The 22,678-nt window shown below is 43.9% G+C and overlaps 1 protein-coding gene across 1 annotated transcript in view; it reads right to left on the bottom strand.

Moving 5' to 3' along the window:
* Positions 1–22,678, bottom strand: part of sdk2a (sidekick cell adhesion molecule 2a) — a 51,813-nt gene that overhangs the window by 13,381 nt on the left and 15,754 nt on the right. Inside the window, exons 11-36 of the mRNA XM_061089966.1 lie at positions 22,526–22,628; positions 21,488–21,664; positions 19,287–19,423; positions 18,428–18,575; positions 16,204–16,344; positions 14,721–14,902; positions 11,834–11,949; positions 11,363–11,558; positions 11,151–11,249; positions 10,854–11,045; positions 10,528–10,649; positions 10,291–10,400; positions 9,787–9,937; positions 8,306–8,543; positions 8,085–8,200; positions 6,871–7,060; positions 6,043–6,141; positions 5,396–5,590; positions 5,061–5,262; positions 4,494–4,597; positions 4,183–4,253; positions 3,906–4,041; positions 1,579–1,635; positions 982–1,083; positions 779–894; positions 485–671 (exon numbers count right to left, since the gene is read on the bottom strand). Coding sequence (XP_060945949.1) covers positions 485–671; positions 779–894; positions 982–1,083; positions 1,579–1,635; positions 3,906–4,041; positions 4,183–4,253; positions 4,494–4,597; positions 5,061–5,262; positions 5,396–5,590; positions 6,043–6,141; positions 6,871–7,060; positions 8,085–8,200; positions 8,306–8,543; positions 9,787–9,937; positions 10,291–10,400; positions 10,528–10,649; positions 10,854–11,045; positions 11,151–11,249; positions 11,363–11,558; positions 11,834–11,949; positions 14,721–14,902; positions 16,204–16,344; positions 18,428–18,575; positions 19,287–19,423; positions 21,488–21,664; positions 22,526–22,628 — 3,687 coding nt within the window. The remainder of the gene's footprint in view (positions 1–484; positions 672–778; positions 895–981; positions 1,084–1,578; positions 1,636–3,905; positions 4,042–4,182; positions 4,254–4,493; positions 4,598–5,060; positions 5,263–5,395; positions 5,591–6,042; positions 6,142–6,870; positions 7,061–8,084; positions 8,201–8,305; positions 8,544–9,786; positions 9,938–10,290; positions 10,401–10,527; positions 10,650–10,853; positions 11,046–11,150; positions 11,250–11,362; positions 11,559–11,833; positions 11,950–14,720; positions 14,903–16,203; positions 16,345–18,427; positions 18,576–19,286; positions 19,424–21,487; positions 21,665–22,525; positions 22,629–22,678) is intronic.

Below are 22,678 nucleotides of genomic sequence, written 5' to 3'. Positions count from 1 at the left end.
GTGCTGAAACCGCAGAGGAGGGACTCTCACTCGCTGGTAAACACAGACGTCTTTGTGCAGCAGCAGCAGCCAAAAAGCTAATCTACATGGGCTCTGTATTCATTGCTCCTCTGCTGTCACTGGGCTTCCACCCCCGAGGCCTGTCCTGGAGGAGGTGATCTCTCATGATGTATCTCACGGGACCAAAGCTCCTCAGTGAGAATGTTCTCAGGGAAATAGGAGGATCGGCTCTTAAGTTATTTGTCTTAAAGCTCTTGTAGCACTTTGTACTTTTGAGTAACACCGACAGATAAAAGCATTGATTGTGCTTCTTTTTTTTTTTAACCTTGAGTTAGAGTCAACATAACCACATGAGCACATTCTGGTTAAACAATCTGAAGTATTAACAGTGGAAAGACAGAGGGAAGGCAAGTGTCAAGAAGTAAAGAGTCTACGCCTTTTTAAACCATATTCTCTCTGAACATCTGGATTCAGTGCAACTCACCTGCTTGCTGAGTGCGCCCTCTGGTGGGCAGGGAGCGCGGCCCGTCCCCTGCAGCGTTGAAGGCCGCCACGCTCATCATGTAGGTGGTGTAGCCCGTCAGGTTCTTCAGCTTCACCCCGAGCTCCGGCAGGAACAGCGTCCGCAGGCGCTCCGTCTCATTCTGCAGCTGGAACTCCCAGAAATAGATCTGCAAACAGAGTTAAGAGTTAAGGATACGCGGAATTGTTTTGAGAATTAAAGTATTTCTAAATGAAAATATAGAAATAAGAAAGATATCATGAAAAAATAAAGAACCTTGTAACCCTGTATGTCCCCATTCTGAGCATCCAGAGGAGGGGGGTCCCATGTGACATCCAGCTGTGTGGCTGTAGAGGACTGGACCACCACATTCTGGGGAGGGGCTGTTGGAACTGGGGGCAAAGTTCAGATCATAACTATAGTAGAAATGTTATCACTGCTTGTAAGAGTGTTAAGAAATAAAGAAAAAAAAAACCTACCGGCCTCTCCAACAAACACTTCCTGTGGCGAGCTGCTCGGCCCCTCCCCCACGGCGTTGTACACGCTGAGACGGATCTCGTAGCGTTTGTGTTTACTCAAATCTGCAAGGACAGAACCCAGCACATTATTCTTTAAAAGAACAGTTAAGATAAGAACAAAAAAAATAAGCAATAAAGAAGTTATTCTGAGGAGACACACACACACAGGCATAGTGAGGCCCACGGCAACCACAGCATCACAAATGGAAGAGTGGAAGATTAAAAAGGAGGTTGTGGAATTTATAAAGCAAACTGATTTTAAAAAAAACTAAAATTGGGGTTGTTGTCGGGACATGGGGTGGGGGGGTTACACAGAAAGGAAACACACTGAAATAATTGTAGGGGATCTTGGAGAGATTAAAGCCGTACACACATCATAAGAGTCAGCAGCGGCTCCTTAGCGGATACGGCTGAGTGGGAGGATGGTGCAACTGGCGCTTGCTGTGAATTATTATACAAATGGTTTATTATGTGGATGTGAAGTTCAGCGGATGACGTGCCGACAGACACATGGAGCGATGCAGGAGAAGACGTAGAGGGAAATTATATAACACTTACTATCCAGTTCATACTGGGTGAGTGAGGATTCACTCAGGTTCCTGACACTGTAAGGAGCTGGAGGTTGGACGGGGGGGGGGGGGGGGGGGGGGAAGAGCGGGAGAACAAGGGTGAGGGTCAAAGGGTCAGGAAGGAGTGGAGACGTTAGGAGACTCACTCACATATTTGTATTATCTGTCCCTTACTAAACACATACTGGCAATTAAAAGTAATCTCTATCATGATAATACTCACAAGCAAATTTATTATTTTAGGCAAATCGACATCATTTTAGAAATAGACAGATACGAATACAGGATACTTAATCTTTTCATTCAACAACTCGAGGTCAAATGTGAACAACATACTATAAATTAAAAGATAAACTATAGAATTAGAAATCAAGAACCGAAACATCCGGATCAGAACGGAAGGAGTGGAGACGTAAGGAGACTCACTCACATATTTGTATTATCTGTCCCTTACTAAACACATACTGGAGATTAAACTTAATCTCTTTCATGATAATAATCCCAAGCCAATTCATTATTTTAGGCAAATCACCATCTGACATCATTTAAGAAATAGACAGATACGAATACAAGATATTTAAGATTTATACACAGCGACGAACTTTTCATTCAACAACTGGAGTTCCAATGTGAACACCATACTAGAAATTAAAAGAATAACCTTTAGAATTAGAAATCAAGAACCAAAACATCTGGATCAGAACGGAATAATAATACAGAATTCAGCCCATGTCAATCTGCAACATGTATGATATATGATATACATGTAAGTGTGCACATGTATGTTTATATGTTCACGCATCATCTAGCTAACTGTTTTATTCAGACTTTTGGAATTTATTTCAGTTTCTTTAGTTTCTTTCCTTATAATTGTCATTGTTGTTATACATATATTTACATATTCTCTGCACTTGCACAAAAAAATACACAAATATTGACGATTTCAAGTACAAGCATCAAATAAGAAAAGTAAAATTGTGAGAACTCCTACAATAAAGAATTAAATAAAAATCATTGGTGAATCAATCCGTTCCAATGCAAACCAAAGTCGGGGAAAGAGTGAAGAGGTGGAGACATTAGGAGACTCACTCACATATTTTTACTTTTCTGTCCCTTACTCAAAACATACTGGCAATTAAATATAATCTCTATCATGATAATACTCCCAATTAAATGCATTATTTTAGGCAAATCACCATCTGATATCATTTTAGAAATAGACAGATACGAATACAGGATATTTAAGATTTACAGCTATGTAACACACAACGAGGAACTTTTCATTTAACAACTGGAGTTCCAATGTGAACACCATACTAATAAACTATAGAATTAGAAATCAAGAACTGAAACATCCAGATCAGAACGGAATAATAATAATACAGAATTCAGTCCATGTCAATCTGCAACATGTATGATATGTGATATACATGTAAGTGTGCACATGTATGTTTATATGTCCGTGCACCGTCTACCTAACTGTTTTATTCAGACTTTTGGAATTTATTCCCTTTTCTCAGTTTCTTTAGTTTCTTTCCTTATTCTTGTCATTGTTGTTATACATATATTTACATATTCTCTGCACTTGCACCAAAATACATAAATATTGCCGGCTTAAAGTACAAGCATCGAATAAGAAAAAGTAAAATTTTTAGAACTCCTACAATAAAGAATTAAATAAAAATCATTGGTGAATCAATCCGTTCCAATGCAGCGGATTGAAGAGGTGGAGACTCACTCACATATTTTTACTTTTCTGTCCCTTACTCAAAACATACTGGCAATTAAATATAATCTCTATCATGATAATACTCCCAATCAAATGTATTATTTTAGGCAAATCACCATCTGATATCATTTTAGAAATAGACAGATACAAATACAGTATATTTAAGATTTACAGCTATGTAACACACAACGAGGAACTTTTCATTCAACAATTGGAGGTCAAATGTGAACACCATACTATAAATTAAAAAAACATGTATGATATATGATATACATGTAAGTGTGTACATGTGTTTATATGTTCATGAACCATCTAGCCAGATGTTTTATTCAAATTTTTGTAATTTATTCTCAGTTTCTTAAGTTTCTTTCCTTATTCTTGTCATTGTTGTTATACATATATTTACATATTCTCTGCACTTGCACCAAAAAAGACATAAATATTGACGGCTTTAAGTACAAGCATCAAATGCGAAAAAGTAAAATTGTGAGAACTGCGACAATAAAGAATAAAATAAAATCATTGGTGACTCAATCCATTCGTGCATGTAACTCAAAGTAGGTGAAACAGAGAAGAGGTGAACTCACCGGTGAGATCGGCCCAGTTGGCCGACGGGCTGTTCACCGTGCGGACGGTGAAGCTGCGGAGCCGGTCGTAGTGCAGCTCTCTGAACCGGACCCTGAACCCCAGCAGGACCCCGTTGATGTGGTCCTCAGAGGGGGGCTGCGGAACAGAGGAGGGGGGTGAGCTTAATGCCTCAAAACTTCACAAACACGTGCGTCACAACCGGCATCTCCGGGCCAACAAATTCCACCGTCACCATTCATTCTTCCAGTCATGGCGCCAAGTTATTCAACAGCCTACCTGCCAGCGCACCAGCACAGATGTGGTGGTGTGAGGTGTAACAGACATAATTGTTGGAGCTTTGTCTGGAGCTGGAAGATAAGCACACACCACAGGGAAAAAAAAAGGGAATTTTGGTGTTAACAAAGCAAACCAGCTGCGGAGAGCGATATATAATTCAAACATTCTGGATAGGAACAGCACGAGAGCAGAAAAACAAGCGCTGATGATGTCAAGTTTTCACTGTGAAAATCCAAAGTCAACACACGGACGTAACGGCGTGTTCACACAACCGATAACGACGCTGATGCGCCGGGTCGCCGAGGTCTCACCGTCTTGCAGCGTGGTGATGGCCTCACTCTCCTGACTGTACTCGCTGTCTCCGATGTCATTAGTGGCTTTAATGCGGAACTGGTAGGACGTGAACGGCTTCAACCTTTAAAGGAGAAGGAGGAAAAAGTGCAAAGGTGGACGTCGTGTTACAGGAGAAGAATTCCTCATCTGCCTCTGTGTGAAACATCTCCAGGACCGGTTTCTCTATTAAACCCTAATGGAGTTATCTTGTGGAATGAAAATGTGCATTTATTGGTTTCCTTTTGTGTTATTGTCTGGCTACAGAAAGAGATAAAGCTCGTTTAAATAATGATATTCATACTGTTTTTATTTTGCATAAATATGTTTGTTCTGTTAAAAAAAAATGTCCAATTTTCTCTTTTATACCAACATATAACTTTGTATGCTTTGTACTTGATCTTTTTGTTATATTTGGGAGTGGTAACTACTTTCTACCACACCCCATGTATATTTTTACCCATATTTTGTACTTGTATGTTACATGACTGAACTAAAGCAGCTGCAGACATGTTTCAGTTTATATACAGAGGACATTAGAAGCCTACCTGTCCACGATGTAGGAGTGTGTCTCGTGTCGGACCGACGCCGAGTGGACGGTCCAGTTGCTGTCGGGCAGCTCTCTGTACTGGACGGTGTAGTAACGGACCGGGGACAGGCCGTCGCTGCCTGGTTCCCATGACAACAGCACTCTGCGAGCCTGGACTTCCTCTTGTGGCACGACAGGGCGGCTCGTGGGTTGGGGTCGAGCTGAAGGTCGCACACACACACACACACACACGCACACACACACACAGACACGCACCGTCACTCCGGAACTTGATTACATATTTAAGAGGTGGATAAATTAAATAATGCATCTGAGCCGGGGGGTTTTATTTACCTCTCTTCTCTGTTGTGACCACCAGAGCCTCGGCCGCCTCCCCCCAGCCTTTCCGTGTCTGAGCGGTGAGGCGGAATACATAAACCAGCTCGGGCTTGAGTCCCGTGGCCGTGTACTGCCGGGCGCTCGGGCTCAGCACGTCCACGGTGGCGGCGTTGCTATTCGAAGAGTTCCGTCTGTATGTGATCTGATAGGCTGAGAAGACAAACTCATATTATACCCGGTCACGCATAGCAAAGCAGAAGCAAAGACAAAAAAAAAATCCAGCCGCACTTCAAAATCAAACAATAGTGGAGAGCAGAGAGAAAGACGTGTTTTGCTGAAATCAGAACTTTCTCTTTTCCACTGTGTTCTGTAAAATTTTATTCTGAACTTTTCACATCTCCCACTTCACTGTAGCTGCGCCGTAAGTTTGACTCTCCGGCTTTTATTCTGTCTAATTATTCCTTTTATCTTCCGTTTTATTGTTGTCTTTATGAATCCTCTTCATCTGTGTCCTTGTTAATTGCCTCGTCTTGATGCCTTTTAATGCTGCAGGTATACAGCACTTTGAACCGCCTTGTTGTAGAAAGGCACCAGAAAATAGATTTGCCTCTCGCCTTCGCCTCACGATAATAACATCGGAAGTCTGTATATTGAACACTCACCCAGGATGATGCCGTTGGGCTGAGCGGGCGGCTGCCAGATGAGCCTCACTGAGGTGGTCCGGACTTCTGGGAAGAGGATGCCAACCGGAGGTCCTGGCACTGTCCCACAAAAAAAACAAACAAGAAAAGCTAAATTAGTTAGTTTTTATTTAAACTCTTTATTTATAGATCATTTTCATCTTTTAGTACAGGGAGGTAAAACAAAAGACAAATACAAAACATTGAACAATTACCCAAATTCAAGGTCCAGGGGTGATCAATAAATCCAAAAGACAAAGTATCAAACCCAGTACGTGCACACAGTCTCACTCATTGGCCATTTCTGCCATCGTTTTTCACCTAAGTCTTTTTGGAGTCTGACTGAATAAGTCATTTGCTCTAGTACATGTAGTTGTTTTACAATATTAACAAAAGAGTCTGTAGTGGGAGCGTTTTTCTGGAGCCAACATTTTGTGATGGCCTTTTTACCTGCAGCCAGCAAGACCCTAACTAGGTATATATCAGCTTTACTCAACCCATCTGGCATATTCCCAAGATAGAGAGTTGTGAATAATACATTCATATTAGAGCATAGAACCTTTGAAACAATTTTTGCCACTTCTCTCCAGAAAGACTGGATGGAGGGGCAAGACCAAAAAAATATGGGCATGATCAGCAAAGACTAAATTAAGTTTTATTTGTGACATAAATCCTTTCATAAAAACTGCATCAAGGAAATGAAAATTGAACATCATCAACTGCAATCCTCTCAGCGTCGGTGCCATAAAAAAACATTGAGAGGAAAAAAACAATGTTTCATCGATAACAGACGTGATTAAATCCGTTTACCGTCGTCCAGCGTCCGCTCCAGGATGGACGGCGAGCTGCTGCGTCCGTCCCCGATACGAGTGAACGCCAGCACCTGGATCTCGTACAGGACGTACTTGCCCAGGCCGGTCAGCTGCACACTGTGGCTGGTGTTGCCGTCCACCATCCAGAAGTCGGGCGCTCTGTCCGAGTCCTTCTCCTTGTACACGACCTGAGAGACGCAGGGGACGTTACACAGTGAGGGGCTTTTTTGAAGGGGACGGTTTTGTTTACTCGACAGGGGTTTTCAACTGGTTTTGTCCCAGGGACCAACCATTCTGACTAGAAAGTAACCCACGGCCCACTGCCTCCCTGTGTGTGTGTGTGTGCATGTGGATAGAAGGAAGTTTTAACATTTGGTTTTCCATGTTGGTTTTATTTAAAAATCTCAAACAAATCTAGAAAAATCTGTGAAAAAACAACAAAAACGGTTGATTTTCAGTGCTTAAGAATTGAAAACAAATTTAAAATGCAGTTTGTAGTTGTACTGCATCTCAGAACCATATGCACATCAATATATAACATTCATGACTTAAATGTACAGACATGAAGCCGACATGTTGAGAGAACGTTAAAGTAACGGAGAGCAATAACAATCAACATAAACTGGGGCTACAAGTAATGCAGAATATGTCACAAATGATAATCATACAATATCATACAATTTATCTTGTGTTTCTGTTTTTTATTCTTTCTACCTCAACATTTTTTATTTTATTCTATTGTATTGTATTTTATTGTATTCAAATATACCGGCTGCTATGACGACTTAATTTCCCATTGGGGATGAATAAAGTAATCTATCTATCTATCTATCTATCTATCTATCTATCTATCTATCTATCTATCTATCTATCTATCTATCTATCTATCTATCTATCTATCTATCTATCTATCTATCTATCTATCTATCTATCTATCTATCTATCTATCTATCTATCTATCTATCTATCTATCACACAAACAATTGAGGCCTACTTAAGTTTAACCTCATGATCACCAGCACCTTTATATTATTTCAGACATATTTTTCTTATTTAAGATATTTTTCACGATATTCAAGAGTGATCTGGAAATGTGATGAAAGTGAATTTCGCGGACCCCCTGCAATGCTGTCGCGGACCACCAGGGGGACGCGGACCCCCAGTTGAAAACCCCTGACGTGTAGAGATTCTGATGTGGATCACTTATCTGACCTTATATCCCAGAATGAGTCCGTTGCGGTCAGTGGCCGGGACCTCCCCCCACCGCACCAGGATGCTGCTGGAGGTGGTGGCGAAGGCCGACACATTGGTGGGGCCACTAGAGGGCACTGCAGCAGGGAGGCAAAGGGACACGTTTAGAGCACTTCAATTATACATATCTATCTGATTTTTAAAGTGGGCTTCCGTGGACACATTCCCCCCCCCCCCCTCACCAGACTCCCGGGTCCTGCCGTGGACCGGCGGGCTCCAGGTCCCGGAGCCGATACCGTTGACGGCCTGAACTCTGACCTCGTACTCCGTCCACTCCTCCAGGTCCTCGATGGTGAACTCCCTCTCCAGCCGGTCCATGATCACGTGAGCCAGAACCCCCCCTTTAGAGGCGGCCTTGGAGTATTGGACCTTGTAGCCGACGAGATCTGGATTCCCGTTGTACTCCCACTCTGGAAGAGGCTGCGTGTGAGGAGATCCCCCAGTTCATTATTAATAATTGTATCTCAATATTTCATACTTCACGAGGAAATATAGGTATTGAAAAGTAATTAAAAGCCTGATCGCTGTGCAGGTTTGAGTGATTAGTTCATCAATATAGAAATGAACTGCTCGGCAGAAGCAGGTGTTGGCAATGACTCAGAAAGTCACTCGGCCGGAGAGAGTAAATTAGAAAAACAGACGTACATGTTTAATATCGCACACTGACCTATGCATATAATTGAACGTGATAAGTGAGCATCCTAGCGCAAACATGTACTGGACTTTTACGACAGCGCTCGTGTTCTTCAAATCAACGTGGCCTTGAGTCAGGCTGCCAACACCTCCACTGCCATGCCGATAAAGTGGACCACAAAATTTTACTACAGTTTAGCCCAGCTTTTTTTTTTTTAAAAGAGCCCAAAATCATGGCGCTGTTCCATTAATTTGCTGGTGCTGTATCACACACCGCCGACACCCCTCCGCTGTTAAATCCAGGTAACATGTACTTTTCTTTTTAATCCTGCAGTCGCTGCGGGGGGGGGGGGGCTTTGCTGCTGCCTGGCACCGAGCTCAGCCGCTGGCACCGGGACGATAATGGGCAGATGTAGCAGGGAACACACACTGGCCGAATACTGATGCAGACAACAGCCACAATCAAGGACAGAGAGCGTGCACCTTTCCAAAATATAACAAATGCTCAACCTGTGTTCAGCAGCGAGAGTACAAGAACACAATGGCACATTCAAATTTTCCATGCATAGGACAAATCTGCTGCACAATAAAGAGAAAACACAAAGAAGTTTTAGCCATACGAGTGAGTTTAAAGTATTTAGTGTTAGTCGATGAGAGAGAGAGAGAGAACTGAAAGAAAGAAACTGTCAAAAAATCGGAACGTTGTGATTTTTATGGGCAGAATGACTGAGCCTAAATCAGATTTCCAAAAAAAGCCTGGCTTATGAGTAGCAGTCAAATATTATAACAGTTCATTCTCATCCCAACATGACTTTCCACCACCACCGCCGCCAAGAAGGACAAAAATGGAAAAGAAGGAGGCAAATTGAAATAGTCGTCTAGTCCTAATGTACAGTGCACTGCTTCAGTAGTGCAAGGTCGAAGCACCGGACATGCATATTTGACTTTAATAATAATCGAATGAAAAACCTAACCAACTCCAGACGCGCTGAGTCACGCCCCCGATGTGCAACGAGCCGCGCTAACTCACCACCCAGCGAAGCCACAGGCTGGTCTCGCTGGCCGTGCGCAGGGTGACGTTGGCCGGGGAGATGTCCGGGGGGGCCTGCAGGGTCTGGATCTTCCTGGAGGGCTGACTGGGAGGACTGGTGCCCACGATGTTTACCTGGCGCATTCGGAACCTGGGGCAGAGAGAAAAAAAAAAGCTGACTCTGGAATTCCTCTCCTCGTGATAGGCGAGCGATATGAGAAAAAAGGATTAGGTTAGATTACTTGAGACTAGATTAGAGGAGATTGGATGAAACTTTAACGATGGCCAAAGGGAAACTAGGTCATTGGAGTAATGGAGAATAGGATCCGTTTATGAGGAGAGAACGACAGAACACAACGCAAACAGAGCCACGTATTCGGGATGACAGTAAAACGGATCATAAAGGATAAAGGAGAATCAGTTTATACAAGACGACAGTGCAAAATATGGGTTTTACTACATAGCAAATACAGTTTACAAGCGTAATTTGCTTTGTGCGCTCACCTGTAGAAAGTATAAGGGTTTAGCTCCAGGACCTCCAGCGATCGAGCATCAGGCTCATTAGCCAGTTGATGAACCATCAGCCATTCCTCATTCTCTCCTATTATGCCAATCTGAAACGCAGAGTGATATAAGCAGCTAAATAAATGAACCTAATGAGCTACTTACACCTGTGAGCCAAAGTTAAGACATCCCGACACACAAAAAACAGGTTGTTCTTATCGTGTCAGAGCGTCTCACCTGAGCTTCCACCTGCCAGCGGGAGATGGACGTCTTGCCGTCGTAACCGGGTTTGAACTGCAGAGTGACAGAACGCGGGCCGATGTTGGAAATGGCTAAATTGGTGGGAGGACCGGGCAACTCTGTGAAAGGAGGACAGAGGAAAGACCAATTCGAAAAAACGTGGTTTGTTAAACATACCTTAATAGAAATCTCTCCGGTCGCAAGAGGTGAATTTAAAAACCTATCAACAGAGTGCTTGGTGGATATTTGAAAATACTTGAATTTTAATTACATTTTTTTACTCCCAGTCCAATCGTTCTTTTTTTGCTCATTTGACCACTGACCTGGCGGCACGCCGGAGGAGATGGTGGAGGCGGAGAGCAGGCCCTGGCCCTTGGCGGTCATGGCTGCCACCTGGATGGTGTAAGTGGTGAGGGCCGTGAGCCCCGTCACCTTGTACTCCTGAGTCAGGCTGGGCAAATAATGGGTCACCCGAGTATTGGTCCTGTTGAACTCCTCCCAGGAGATACGGTAGCCTGGACCAGTCGGCAAACCCAGAATAGTTTCCCACAGTTAACAAAGCTCGGCGACTCATAAATTGTGCAAAAAGAAGACATGTTAACGCTATCTGTAATGGTTACCTGTGAGAACTCCATTTCTCTCCAGTGGCTCCTTCCAGCTGACTTTTAGTGAGGTGTCCAAAATGTCGGTGAAACTGAGATGTCCCACAGCACCAGGGGCTTTAAAAAAAAGAACAGCAGGCAGTTTAAATGAACAGAACAACAGCCTGACACGTAATTATCTCAGTTTATCTGCAACTAGCAACTGTGATCGTCTGAACGGCTTCACTCACTGTCCTCGTGGGTGCGCAGCCGCTGGGGGGGGCTCCGGGGCCCGTCTCCCGGGGTCGTGAAGCACAGCACCGACGAGAAGTACTCGGTGAACTTTTTGAGGCCGGAGATGTAGCCGACGTGAACACTATCCTGGAAGTTGGGACGCGCCGTAACCATGGTGACCTCATTCGCATGACTGGGTTCCCATGCCAACAGCTGGAGAGGATGCGATTGGGCACAAGGGTTTTAGTTTCCACGTTACAGGCTCACGAACGCTCAGATCATATCAACAGAATTCTTTTTTTGGTAGGGAAATGTAATTTCAAGTTTTAAGTGTTGACATAAAAAAATATATTTGTTAAGTTAATTTACATACAAACATTGGGTTAGTTCCACAATGTCACAGCTTGTCACGTCTCGGGGTGACAGAGTGCTCTTCTACCTCTGGCCACTAGAGAGCACTAGTTGACAGAGAGGGGGGGGCTGCTCACCTTATAGCCCTGGTTGATTCCATTGATAAACTGAGGGCTGGGGGCACTCCAGGTAAAACGCACCGTGCTGGAGTTGACAGCCTCGGCTTGTACATTTCCTGGTGGCACAGTGGGCACTGATCCAGGGAGGGGAGGGGGGAAAAAATGAGAGCGTTAGAGTGGGGGGGGAGAGACAGAGAGAGAGAGAGAGAGATGGAGAGAGGGGCTGCAGAAAAAGCCAGAGAAGGGGGGGGGTGATGATGAGGGACTGTGGATGAGGGAAAAAAGAACACTTCTCAGACCAGCCTGGGTTCGGGTGTGAGAATCAGTCTGAAGTGGGATTTCTTTTTTTTTTGTGTTTTGTCTCATTGGAGGAGGGAGGAACCTGCCAATCAACCCGGGTGTGAGAGCTTGTGCCTCAGGCGGCTTCCAGGTGAAGCCTGCAGCTCTGTGTTTGAAGTGAGCACGCCATTCTGATGTAACACCGGAACAGAGTCGGTGGAGTCGCACGTTAACGCGTCGGCCCTCTTCACCCGGCGCTATCCTTGATTCCCTTTTGAATGTATTTCAATTCACATCATGATCTGCTCTTGTGCCTTTAATGGAGTGAGTGATGGAGACGTCTAATTAATGAGAGCTGAGCTAAGCAACGTGAATGCCTTGTTCGCTGCCGCTATTCACTGACAGCGACTGGGATGATGAAATCATTATTAATTTTTCGCAAGGAGAAAAGAGATTCTGCCACATACCTTCCAGGTTTCACAGTTTTGAGAATTAAACACAGAAATCTCAAGCTTTTTTCATGTTTTCCTCTAATGCAGCACATTTGTTTATTTGCAGAGTCTAGTTTGGACCCACTCGTTTTCACGATTGATTGAAAAGGCATCAAAAGTACTGTGCGGAAGTTTCCAAGATTTCAATAATAACACATACCAGATATGATCAATTACCTCTGGAGCTTCTGAAGTACTTTATAATCATCAAGCCGAATGAAAGTGACAGAAATAGAATATTTGTACACCCCCACACTCTCACACACTCCACACCCATAACATAAAGGAGGCAGAAGAAACAACAGATAATCTGAATCGAGATGTAAAGATGAAAAAGTGAGAAATTAAGTGACAGTGAGGAGAGATAAACATGAATGTAAATAGCCTCTTCACAGCGATACCGACATTTGCATTTGCAGCACGAATATGTGATTTGACAGAGAGTGAATGGGGGGGTGTGTGTGTGAATGTGTAGGTGTTTGTGTGAGTGATGTGGAGATACAGAGCCACCGGGTAAACAAAACGCCTGGGTCAGATAAATATAGGGAATCATATCTCTGTAAATAATTGTATACCTGCCAACAAAGAAAAACCAACTAAACAAATGCTGCTTAAACAACCGTTCACCGACTCCACACAGAAAGACCCCTGGGCTAAGCTGGGATTCGAACCGGGAACCTTCTTGCTGTAAGGCCATGTGTAACAATCTAAAGCAAACCAAAATATCTGCAAGTCCTGCATCTGAGCAGCGGAGAAGAACCGAGCAGCAGGAAACACTCACACTTTTTCTTATGAGTGCTCTTGAGAGTTTTTGGCGAGCCCGGTGTCGAGGATCTCTGTTCACGGAGTGGATTTAACATGACAGGGATTGGCAGATATGGGAGTGTGTTAAGCCTTACAAAGCTTCATATACAAGTTAAAGGAATTTCAAATCAAACTGGAAGCGAGCGCAGCATCTCTAAACCAGGAGCGGAATCCTCTTTTTTTTTCTGCTTGTTTAAGTCTGGCAGCAGCATTTTAAAGACTAATCTATGAATTGACTTTTTTTTTTTTTTAGGAAAGCGGGAAAAGGAGAAAAATCGTTCAAGCTACTTCTAATAAAAAAAGAGACCTTTCAGGAGGCTGATGCATTAACTAACGTCTACATTGGTTATATATCTTGATTTTAAAAAAAAGTCTGCATGTTAATGTGTGGTTTTCCTCCAGAGACAGATTCACGATTTAATGCTCAGTGATGTGGCGCCGAAAATAATCTTATTAGATTCAGCTTGGTGTAAATTTACAGTAACAAATGTGACTACGGTGGATAGATAGATCGACTGATTCCTTTATCGAGCGCGGCAACATTGTGTTCCCATCCAGATGGTGCTTTCAGGTCCTCTGAAGATTTTGTAATAGACAGAGCGGGAAAGAACAGAAGGTGATGAAATCTCTGGGATTGATGGAAATATGCAGCGGAGAGTTTACAACGTGCATTCTAATTATATTTCTCTCTCTGCATGTAAAATGAGACAAGAAATCAATGGAGGCAATTTCCGTCGTAAGCTATGTCACAAGTCTGACGCACATCATCACCTGTGTGGTTTATGTGCAGAGTCAATTCAATCTGTGCTGCCAACGGCTCCGGGATTTATTTTTTTGTGAAGTGTTGCCATCAGAGACTTTTTCATGGCACACTAGTAAAAAAAAAGATTCCAATCAGGGAATTAAAACAGTAAAAATCAACCAGGCGAAAATAAGACCTTGAATATTTGTTCTTCTTTTAGTAAAAGGCTGCGACGAAGCTATTGGCTCTTGTCTCATGTTTGCAGATAATTTGTTTTTTGGAGCCTTGCTTTACTGCAAAGTTAACCACGACGAACTTGCCCAAAGAAACGGAGGTGAATAGTGGCTACGTGGGCGCAGACGGAGTAAGAGAGTGTCTTAACAACGGGTGTGAATCACCTGTTTCAAGGTTTGCAAAGCATTCAAAGTGCCGATGTGCTACGGATAAAAATTGTGGCTCTTAATTTGAAGGCTGATAAGAGATGATTGGATTGAACCGTCGTTCCCACGTCTCGTGCTGCGGGCTCAGCCACAGGGACCAGGCTGCAGGCTGCTAAGTGGGATCCATGAAGCCGACAGGAAGTGCTCACCTCCTTGCAGAGTCCACTCGGTGACTTTGTGGCTGTACGTGCCCCGGCCCGCTCCGTTATACGCCGCCACCTCGATCTCATAGTTGGTCCAGATGATGAGGTCCTCCAGGAGCAGACTGGTCTGGTCCGGACTGGTGATGTTTTTCATCTGGCAATCCACTGGAAGCCCGGACAGACAGTACCTGGCAGGTCGGAGGCGGGTAATGGATAGACAGACAGAGACAGACAGACGGACACAAAAAAAAACATAAATATATTAGAACAGCTATTCTCTGGGAAAGAGAAGCGAGGCGGAGAGGGGCGGCGTGGGAGAGCGAGGCCAGGCGGAGCAGATATTAAAAGGTTACAAGAAGAGAGGTGACAACAGATGAATAGGGAGGAGAGAGGAAGGTGTTTAATTGGCACCAATTATTCTATTGCAGCGGTGAGTGAGAATGAAGCGAAGTGGAGACAGGGAAAAAAGGATCTGACATAACAGATATTATTACGTCTGAAACGGCACGGCAGGACAGGAAAGAAACTAGACGGGTTGTCACGGTCATAGATATCATATATAAAGACTAGATGTCTCGTTCGACAGAGCCGGACGTCACAACATGGCGGCCATCTTGCCAGAGGTTGCTCGCTCACCCATCACATTGTGTTGGTAGTGGTAAATAACCATAACTTGCTCAATTTGCAACCGATTTTTAAAAACGGTCTGGTTTGTTATAAACGTCAGAGATGTAGTTACGACACTGCATAAATTATTAAATATTTTTAGAAAATAAAATTTTCAAAGTATGCAGTGTCATATCTACATCTCTGACGTTTATAACAAACCAGACCGTTTCAAAAAGTTATGGTTATTTACATAGATATCATGTATAAAGACTAGATGTCTCGGCCGCGTTGCCGGCCAACAGAGTCGAACGTCACCACATGGCGGCCATCTTGCTGCAGGCGGCTCGCTCACCCATAACATTGTGTTGTAGTGGTGCGTACTTTTTAAATAACCATAACTTTCTCAATTTTCAACCGATTTTTAAACTGTTTGGTTTGTGATAAACGTCAGAGATGTAGCTATGACACTGCATACTTATGAATAATTATGTTATTTTTTCGAAACAATTTAATAATGTATGCAGTGTCATAACTACATCTCTGATGTTTATCCCAAACCAAACAGTTTAAAAATCGGTTAAAAATTGGGAAAGTTATGGTTATTTAAAAAGTACGCACCACTGCAACACAATGTTATGGGTGAGCGAGCCGCCTGCAGCAAGATGGCCGCCATGTGGTGACGTTCGACTCCATTGGCCGAGCCATCTAGCCTTATATATGTCTATGGTTATTTACCACTACCAACACAATGTTATGGGTGAGCGAGCAACCTCTGGCAAGATGGCCGCCATGTGGTGACGTCCGGCTCCGTTGGCCGGCAACGCAGACGAGACATCTAGTCTTCTTTATATATATATCTATGGTCACGGTGTGTTCTTACCTGATGACGTAGCCCTGGAGCGGACCATTCTGATGACTCTCCGGGGGGGGCTGCCACTGGATGATGATGGACTGGTTGGTGCGGCCACTTGCGATGACGGTCTGGGGGGGGGCACTGGGAGGCTCCTCGGGGAGAGTTAGCCTGGAAAAGGGAAAAAAGGGGGAGAGAGAGGAGTGATGGAAGAGACAAAGAGTGAAGACGTGCATTCGTTATAATCGGTTTCGTATATTTCAATCTCATTTCATCATAGACATCAAATCATAGTAAAGCCATTTTTTTTATATTTTATTTAAAAACGCCATAAAGCAAAGTGTGTCTGTGTCTTTGTCCAGAAACAGATTCTCTATGATTCTGTCCACAGAGGGACGTCTCTCTGTGGCAGGACAAGGATCAAAGAGGCCCTGGGAAGAATGGAGCAGCGGCACAATGGAGAGACAGCGGCGGGTGATAGAACGATAGAAAAGAACAAGAGAGAGAGAGATGGAGGCAGAGTTTTTCCCTTAAGTCAATTTCAGATGACATCTTGATTTCCTCCCGGCGCCTCGGAGCTGCAGCCGAGTGTTTAGGATCAAAGAGGCTCTGGCACGCCGTCGCCCCCTGCTGTGCACTCGGGTCCGGGCGCACTCGCACACAACTCACAGGCTCCGCACATGAGTGTGTGCTGCGGAAAGGTGTGTGCACAGTGGGGGTGCACGGTGGGGTGGGGGTGCACGGTGGGGTGGGGGGTGCAGAGCTTCGTGCTGAACGAGTAAAAGCAGGAAATTTGTGGCGCCGGAGGAGTCGGATAGACGTGTGTACAGGTGAACTGTGTGTGTGTGTGTGTATGTTTATGTGTGTGTGTGTGTTTGTATGTTTGTGTTTGTTTGTGTGTGTGTAGGTGTCTGAGTGTGTGTGTGTCTGGGTGGGTTTGTGTGTGTGTGTGTGTGTGTGTGTTTGTTTGTTTGTGTTTGTGTAGGTGTGTGTTTGCGTGTGTGTAGATGTGTGTGTGTGTATGTGTTTGTTTGTGTGTGTGTATGTGTGTGTGTTTGTTTGTGTGTGTGTATGTGTGTGTGTTTGTTTGTGTGTGTGTAGGTGTCTGTGTGTGTGTGCGTGTAGTTGTGTGTGTGTGTGTGTGTTTGTTTGTTTGTGTTTGTGTAGGTGTGTGTTTGCGTGTGTGTATTTGTGTGTGTTTGTTTGTGTGTGTGTGTATGTGTGTGTGGATGTGTGTGTGTTTGTTTGAGTGTGTGTAAGTGTCTGTGTGTGTGTGCGTGTAGTTGTGTGTGTTTGTTTGTTTGTGTTTGTGTTTGTGTAGGTGTGTGTTTGCGTGTGTGTAGATGTGTGTGTGTGTGTGTGTTTGTTTGTGTGTGTGTATGTGTGTGTGTTTGTTTGTGTGTGTGTAGGTGTCTGTGTGTGTGTGTGTAGTTGTGTGTGTGTGTGTGTTTGTTTGTGTGTGTATGTGTGTGTGTTTGTTTGTGTGTGTGTAGGTGTGTGTGTGTGTGTGCCGGTGTGGGTGTTTGTGTGTGTAGGTGTGTGTGTGTGTAGGTGTGTGTGTGTGTTTGTTTGTTTGTGTGTAGGTGTGCGTGTGTGTGTGTGTGTGTGTGTGTGTGTGTGTGTGTGTGTGTATGTGTGTGTGTTTGTTTGTTTGTGTGTGTAGGTGTGTGTGTATGTAGGTGTTTGTGTGTGTGTTTGTTTGTGTGTGTGTAGGTGTGTGTGTGTGTGTATGTGTGTGTGTTTGTGAGGGTGTGTGTTTGTGTGTGTAGGTGTGTGTTTGTGTGTAAGTGTGTGTGTGCCGGTGTGTGTGTTTGTGTGCATGTCGGTGTGTGTGTGTGTATGTGTGTAGGTGCGTGCGTGTGTGTGTGTGTGTGTGTGTGTGTTTGCATTTGATTACGACCGCTTCTTCTAACCAGACAGAATCATTCTCTGGAGACTCGACTCCTTGTGGATCTCTTCCTCTTTCAAGCTTCTCTGTATTCTCCTCACAGAGTTCAGCCGAGACAGTTAACAGCAGCGGGAGAGATGAAGCTGGGTCAGCACACGAATCAAGTCTTCAACAAAGTGCAATTTCAGCTCATTCACAGTTTTATCTTGAAAACGGCCTGTCCCGGAAAAACTGGCTCATCTCCCCCCTTTACACCAGCAGGAGTGAAAGCCAAAAAGTGGACTTAACAGGAAATAACCAGGGGACTTTTATCTATTAAGCTGCGGCGTTTTTAAATATCAGTGGATGAACAACAACAACACCCACCGGTCAGTCTCCTTGCTGAACTGGCCCCGGCCCACATCGTTGACGGCGCACTGGCGGAACTGGTATGAGCGCGCTGGGATGAGGCCACCGACGGTGACCCCGGTGGACTCCGGCTCGATGTTGGCCAGCAGCACCGTCCAAGGAGCATCTGAGACGGAGAGAAACAAACACAAACAAACAAACACAAAAAGAGCTGTGAGCCAAAAAACAAGCAGTCAATTTACGACCTTGTGCGAGAACATTTTTCTTGAGAATTATCTCTCCGAAAATATATTTGAATGTCATTCCTGACTCTCACGGCACACCATTGTTTCTTTTTCCGTATTAATATCGCAGCCACACTGATAAAAAAAGCAGGTAATTCATTGTGTGTACTCCCTCTCTAAATATCAGATTGAAATTCAATTATCCGCAAAAACAGATTCGCATCTGCATCTTCGGATTCACTTTCCTCTTAACGAGCTGTCATCCCCTCGGTTAGCTGGAGCTTCGGTTGAGAAACGGTTCCGAACGGTTCTCTCTCCGCAGGCGAGAGCGTTCACATTTCTTTGATTTTTATCCAGCGAGAGGAAGATAAGAGCATCGGACATCAACGCAATCCGGTTTCCCCTGATCATTCGCGGGGAAGGTGAGGCAATCGAGTTCCACTGATTGCAGAAGGTAAGAGAGGACGCAAGGGCCAATTTCAGAAAACAATGGAAGTGTAATATAATAAGAGGGGTAGGAAATGAGAGCTTCTGGGGTAACAATATTAAAGCGACAATATTGCCTTTAGAATGACTAACAAGAAACGATCCAACGCGTCAGTTTTGTGCGGTGACTGTGCCGCTGCTTAGGCAACGATCTCCAAACCACTCACTGTTTTCGGAGACTTCCAGGATGTAGCGGATGAGGGGGCTGTTTCCATCGAAGGCCGACGCCCACGTGAGGTTGATTGCCCTCTTCTCTGTGGCACTCAATACCGCTATGGGGTTCTCTGGAGCGTGGGGCAGTTGCCTGCATGAGCATAAACGAGTGTAAGAGAGGGACAGAATGAAAAAGGCAAATAGAATCAGACAAGAGAGGCAGCGAATAACAGAATTCAAAAGCCAAAGTAAGAGTCCTGCATTGTAAATATTGGCTTGATGGATCGTGGAGAGAAGAACAGCAATAAACCACCAGGGGGACGACAACAATCCATCAATAACAACCCTGTCAGATGTAAGTAGGGTTGCAAAGGGGCGGAACGTTTCTGGTAAATTTCCGGAAAATTTCCAGAAACTTTCCTTGGGAAGTTAAGCTCGGGAATTTTGAAAAAAAAAATAAATACGCAAATTAAACGCTGAGCAATAAAAACATCATTCAAAACTCTATTTTAAAGATGTATGATTGTAGAAAAATACAGCAGTTTTGGCAGGTCATTAATAAGATTCTGTCTATTAACAGTAATAATAACCCTTTATACCGGCTACTTGGTATATCTGACATGTGCATCACTGACAAATTTAAAAGAAGACTTTATCAGACACTTGCTTTTTGTGCTAGAAAGTGTATTCTTTTGAATTGGATCAAAGATAAAGCTCCATGGCTCAGTGGCAAAGGGTTGTATTTGAATATGTTGTGTTGGACCATTTGACATGTCAACTTCACAGCAATGATGATGCCTTTCGTAAAACATGGAAACCCTTTCTGTCATATGTTGGTCTGAATGTTTCCACCATTCTCACAAGAGGGTTTGTATCATAGCTCAGAATGCTCTGCCTCAAAAGAGGGACTCTGTTTTACCATTTATTGATTTACTTTTATTTCTGTATACTTTTATTTTACTTATCTGTTTTTAATTTTTTCTTACTTGTATAGGACGTGATCCCTGAATCTTCTGCCTGTATGGATTTGAATATGTGTGTGAGCCAAATGTTTGTCTTGTTGATGTTTTGTTTTGTGTTGTATTACCTGTTGGAAAACTAATAAACATATATGTAAAAAAAAAACAACAACAGATGTATGGAATGCAGCACACGCTGCACGTTGAGTTTCAACCCTCCACTGTGCATTCTTCCATCACATGCACAGATAACTCCCAGCATCCTTCACTCTACAGCAGGGCTATTGAGGCCTGCTGTAGAGTGCAGGACTAGTCAGGTAAGTTTCCATGATATTACTGGGAAAATATATTAGCATGCTGATTGAGGATTGTTCATCTGTTCATCTAGCCTATTTCCATTCACTTATCCATCAATTGTAAAATATTTTTACAGACGATTCCAATTGTTTGGCTAACTATTTATATCTCTGGCATTGAATTAGTGTTTTTTTACAAACTTTTTTCTCATCTTATTCTACAGAACAATGCCACGTGCACTATCTCATGTGTGGAGACATTTCACCCCATCCAATGTAGAAGGAAAGGCTGTGTACATTAGCAAATACTGTGCAAAGACCTATGTTAAGATATTTAAAATATGGAGAGAATGTTTTTTTCGCTGAATCTACGTTTTGACAAATATCTGCAGTACTGGGGAAAATGGATTGTGTTTGTGACCTCACAGGATCATCGCTTAACACATTTGTTACTGTGGGAATTGACATTTATCTTCATCAGTGTACCATCAGTATAAATGTTTGTTTTTTTTGTTGGTTTGTTCGTTTTATGTTTGTATGTACATTGAATCTTTGTTTCCTTAAAAATTTAATTATAAAAAAAAAATAAAAAAAATAAATAAAAAAGACCTATGTTAAGAATGACACAACGATGCAGAAGCATATAGTCAAGTGCCCAAAGTTTCCTCAGGGCTCAAATCAGCCTATGACACAACAAAATGTTTATATTTATGTCTGTATATGACAAGGTAAATACAGTTAGTATAAATTACCCACAACATTTCCAGTTTATTCCCGTTAATTCCCGTATATTCCCGTATATTCCCGTTAATTCCCGTATATTCCCGTTAATTCCCGTTAATTCCCACGGAAAGTTTCCCAACTTTGAATATTCCTGGAATTTTGCAACCCTATAGATGTCAATAAGAGAGAGACAAACGCAAAAAAGAGCCAGATAGGAGATGTGTAAAGTCTGCAGACCTGACTCGGAGGTGGGCGCTGCGGGAGTCGTTCCCCCCCACTGAGGTCACCCTGCAGACGTATGTTCCGATGTCGCCCGACCACGTCTGGGAGATGTGCAGCGTCCCGTCGGGCTCCAGCCGCAGGCGGGGCGACGTGTTCACGTCAATCACCGAGCCGCTCTTCTCCCATACGTACCTGCAGGTGTGTACACGTGTATGTGTGTCAGTGTTAGAGCGCACGACACGCACTCACTCACACGTGAACTCCCGTGTGTATCTCTGAGTGCTGGCGTCAGATCACACGGTGAAACTACACAGGGGGGGGGTGGTTGACACGGATGATAAAGTCTTCGGAGGCCGACGGCAAAGTGATCGGAATCTGAGAAGCGTCTCTCTCTCTGTCGCACACACACGCTTCCAAAACCCTTTTCTTACACTCATTTCTCATCTCCCTGTCACAAACAACCCCCCCCCACCACCCCCCACCCCCCCCGTTCACATGCACATATGCATGCACACACACTCGGTGATTAATTGCAACTTTTTTTCCCGACTCTCTCTCCAGCTAATCTCCTCTTGTGTTGCGTTTAATTAAAGGCGCTGTCTGAAGTTATTACGCTGTTTACATATTCGTCTGTTTACCCCCCCGCTCTGATCAATGCCGCGGGCCCACAGGTGACAGGCACTCTAATCACTGGGCTCCACAGACGCCCGTTCCAGTTCCCCCCCCCACCCACCCACCCCCCCCTCCGAGACAGATGCATGTACGCACACTCTGTCATGCTCAAGGCTGTCTGAAGAAGGGGGAGGGGGGGGGGGAGTGATGGGCTAATTCCTCAATCTGACTATGAGAGTTTCAGTCTCTTCCCACAGGAGTCGGTGGTGAAAGGAATGAAAAACACAACGAGGTCTTTTTACAGATTTCATGGGCGAACACAGCAAGGATGTGTCAGACAGAACAAATAACAAAATACGTGATCTCTCCTTGTAGTTTAAAAACAAGAAATAAAAATGATACAATTCAAACAGCTGCATGAGTGGATGAATCAGCGTTTACCTGATGGTGACACTGGAGTCGTGGGTCACGCCGCAGGTCATCACGGCCTTGGTGCCTTTGATGACGCTCTGGTCTTGTGGCGGTTTGGTGATACGAGTTCGTGCTGCGAACACAAACACACAAGTTTTCTTTATTCAGCTTTTTCTGGACTTG

Source organism: Limanda limanda, chromosome 17, assembly GCF_963576545.1.
Source record: "Limanda limanda chromosome 17, fLimLim1.1, whole genome shotgun sequence".
Classification (NCBI taxonomy): Eukaryota; Metazoa; Chordata; class Actinopteri; order Pleuronectiformes; family Pleuronectidae; genus Limanda; species Limanda limanda.
This window is presented reverse-complemented; position numbering and strand designations above follow the sequence as displayed.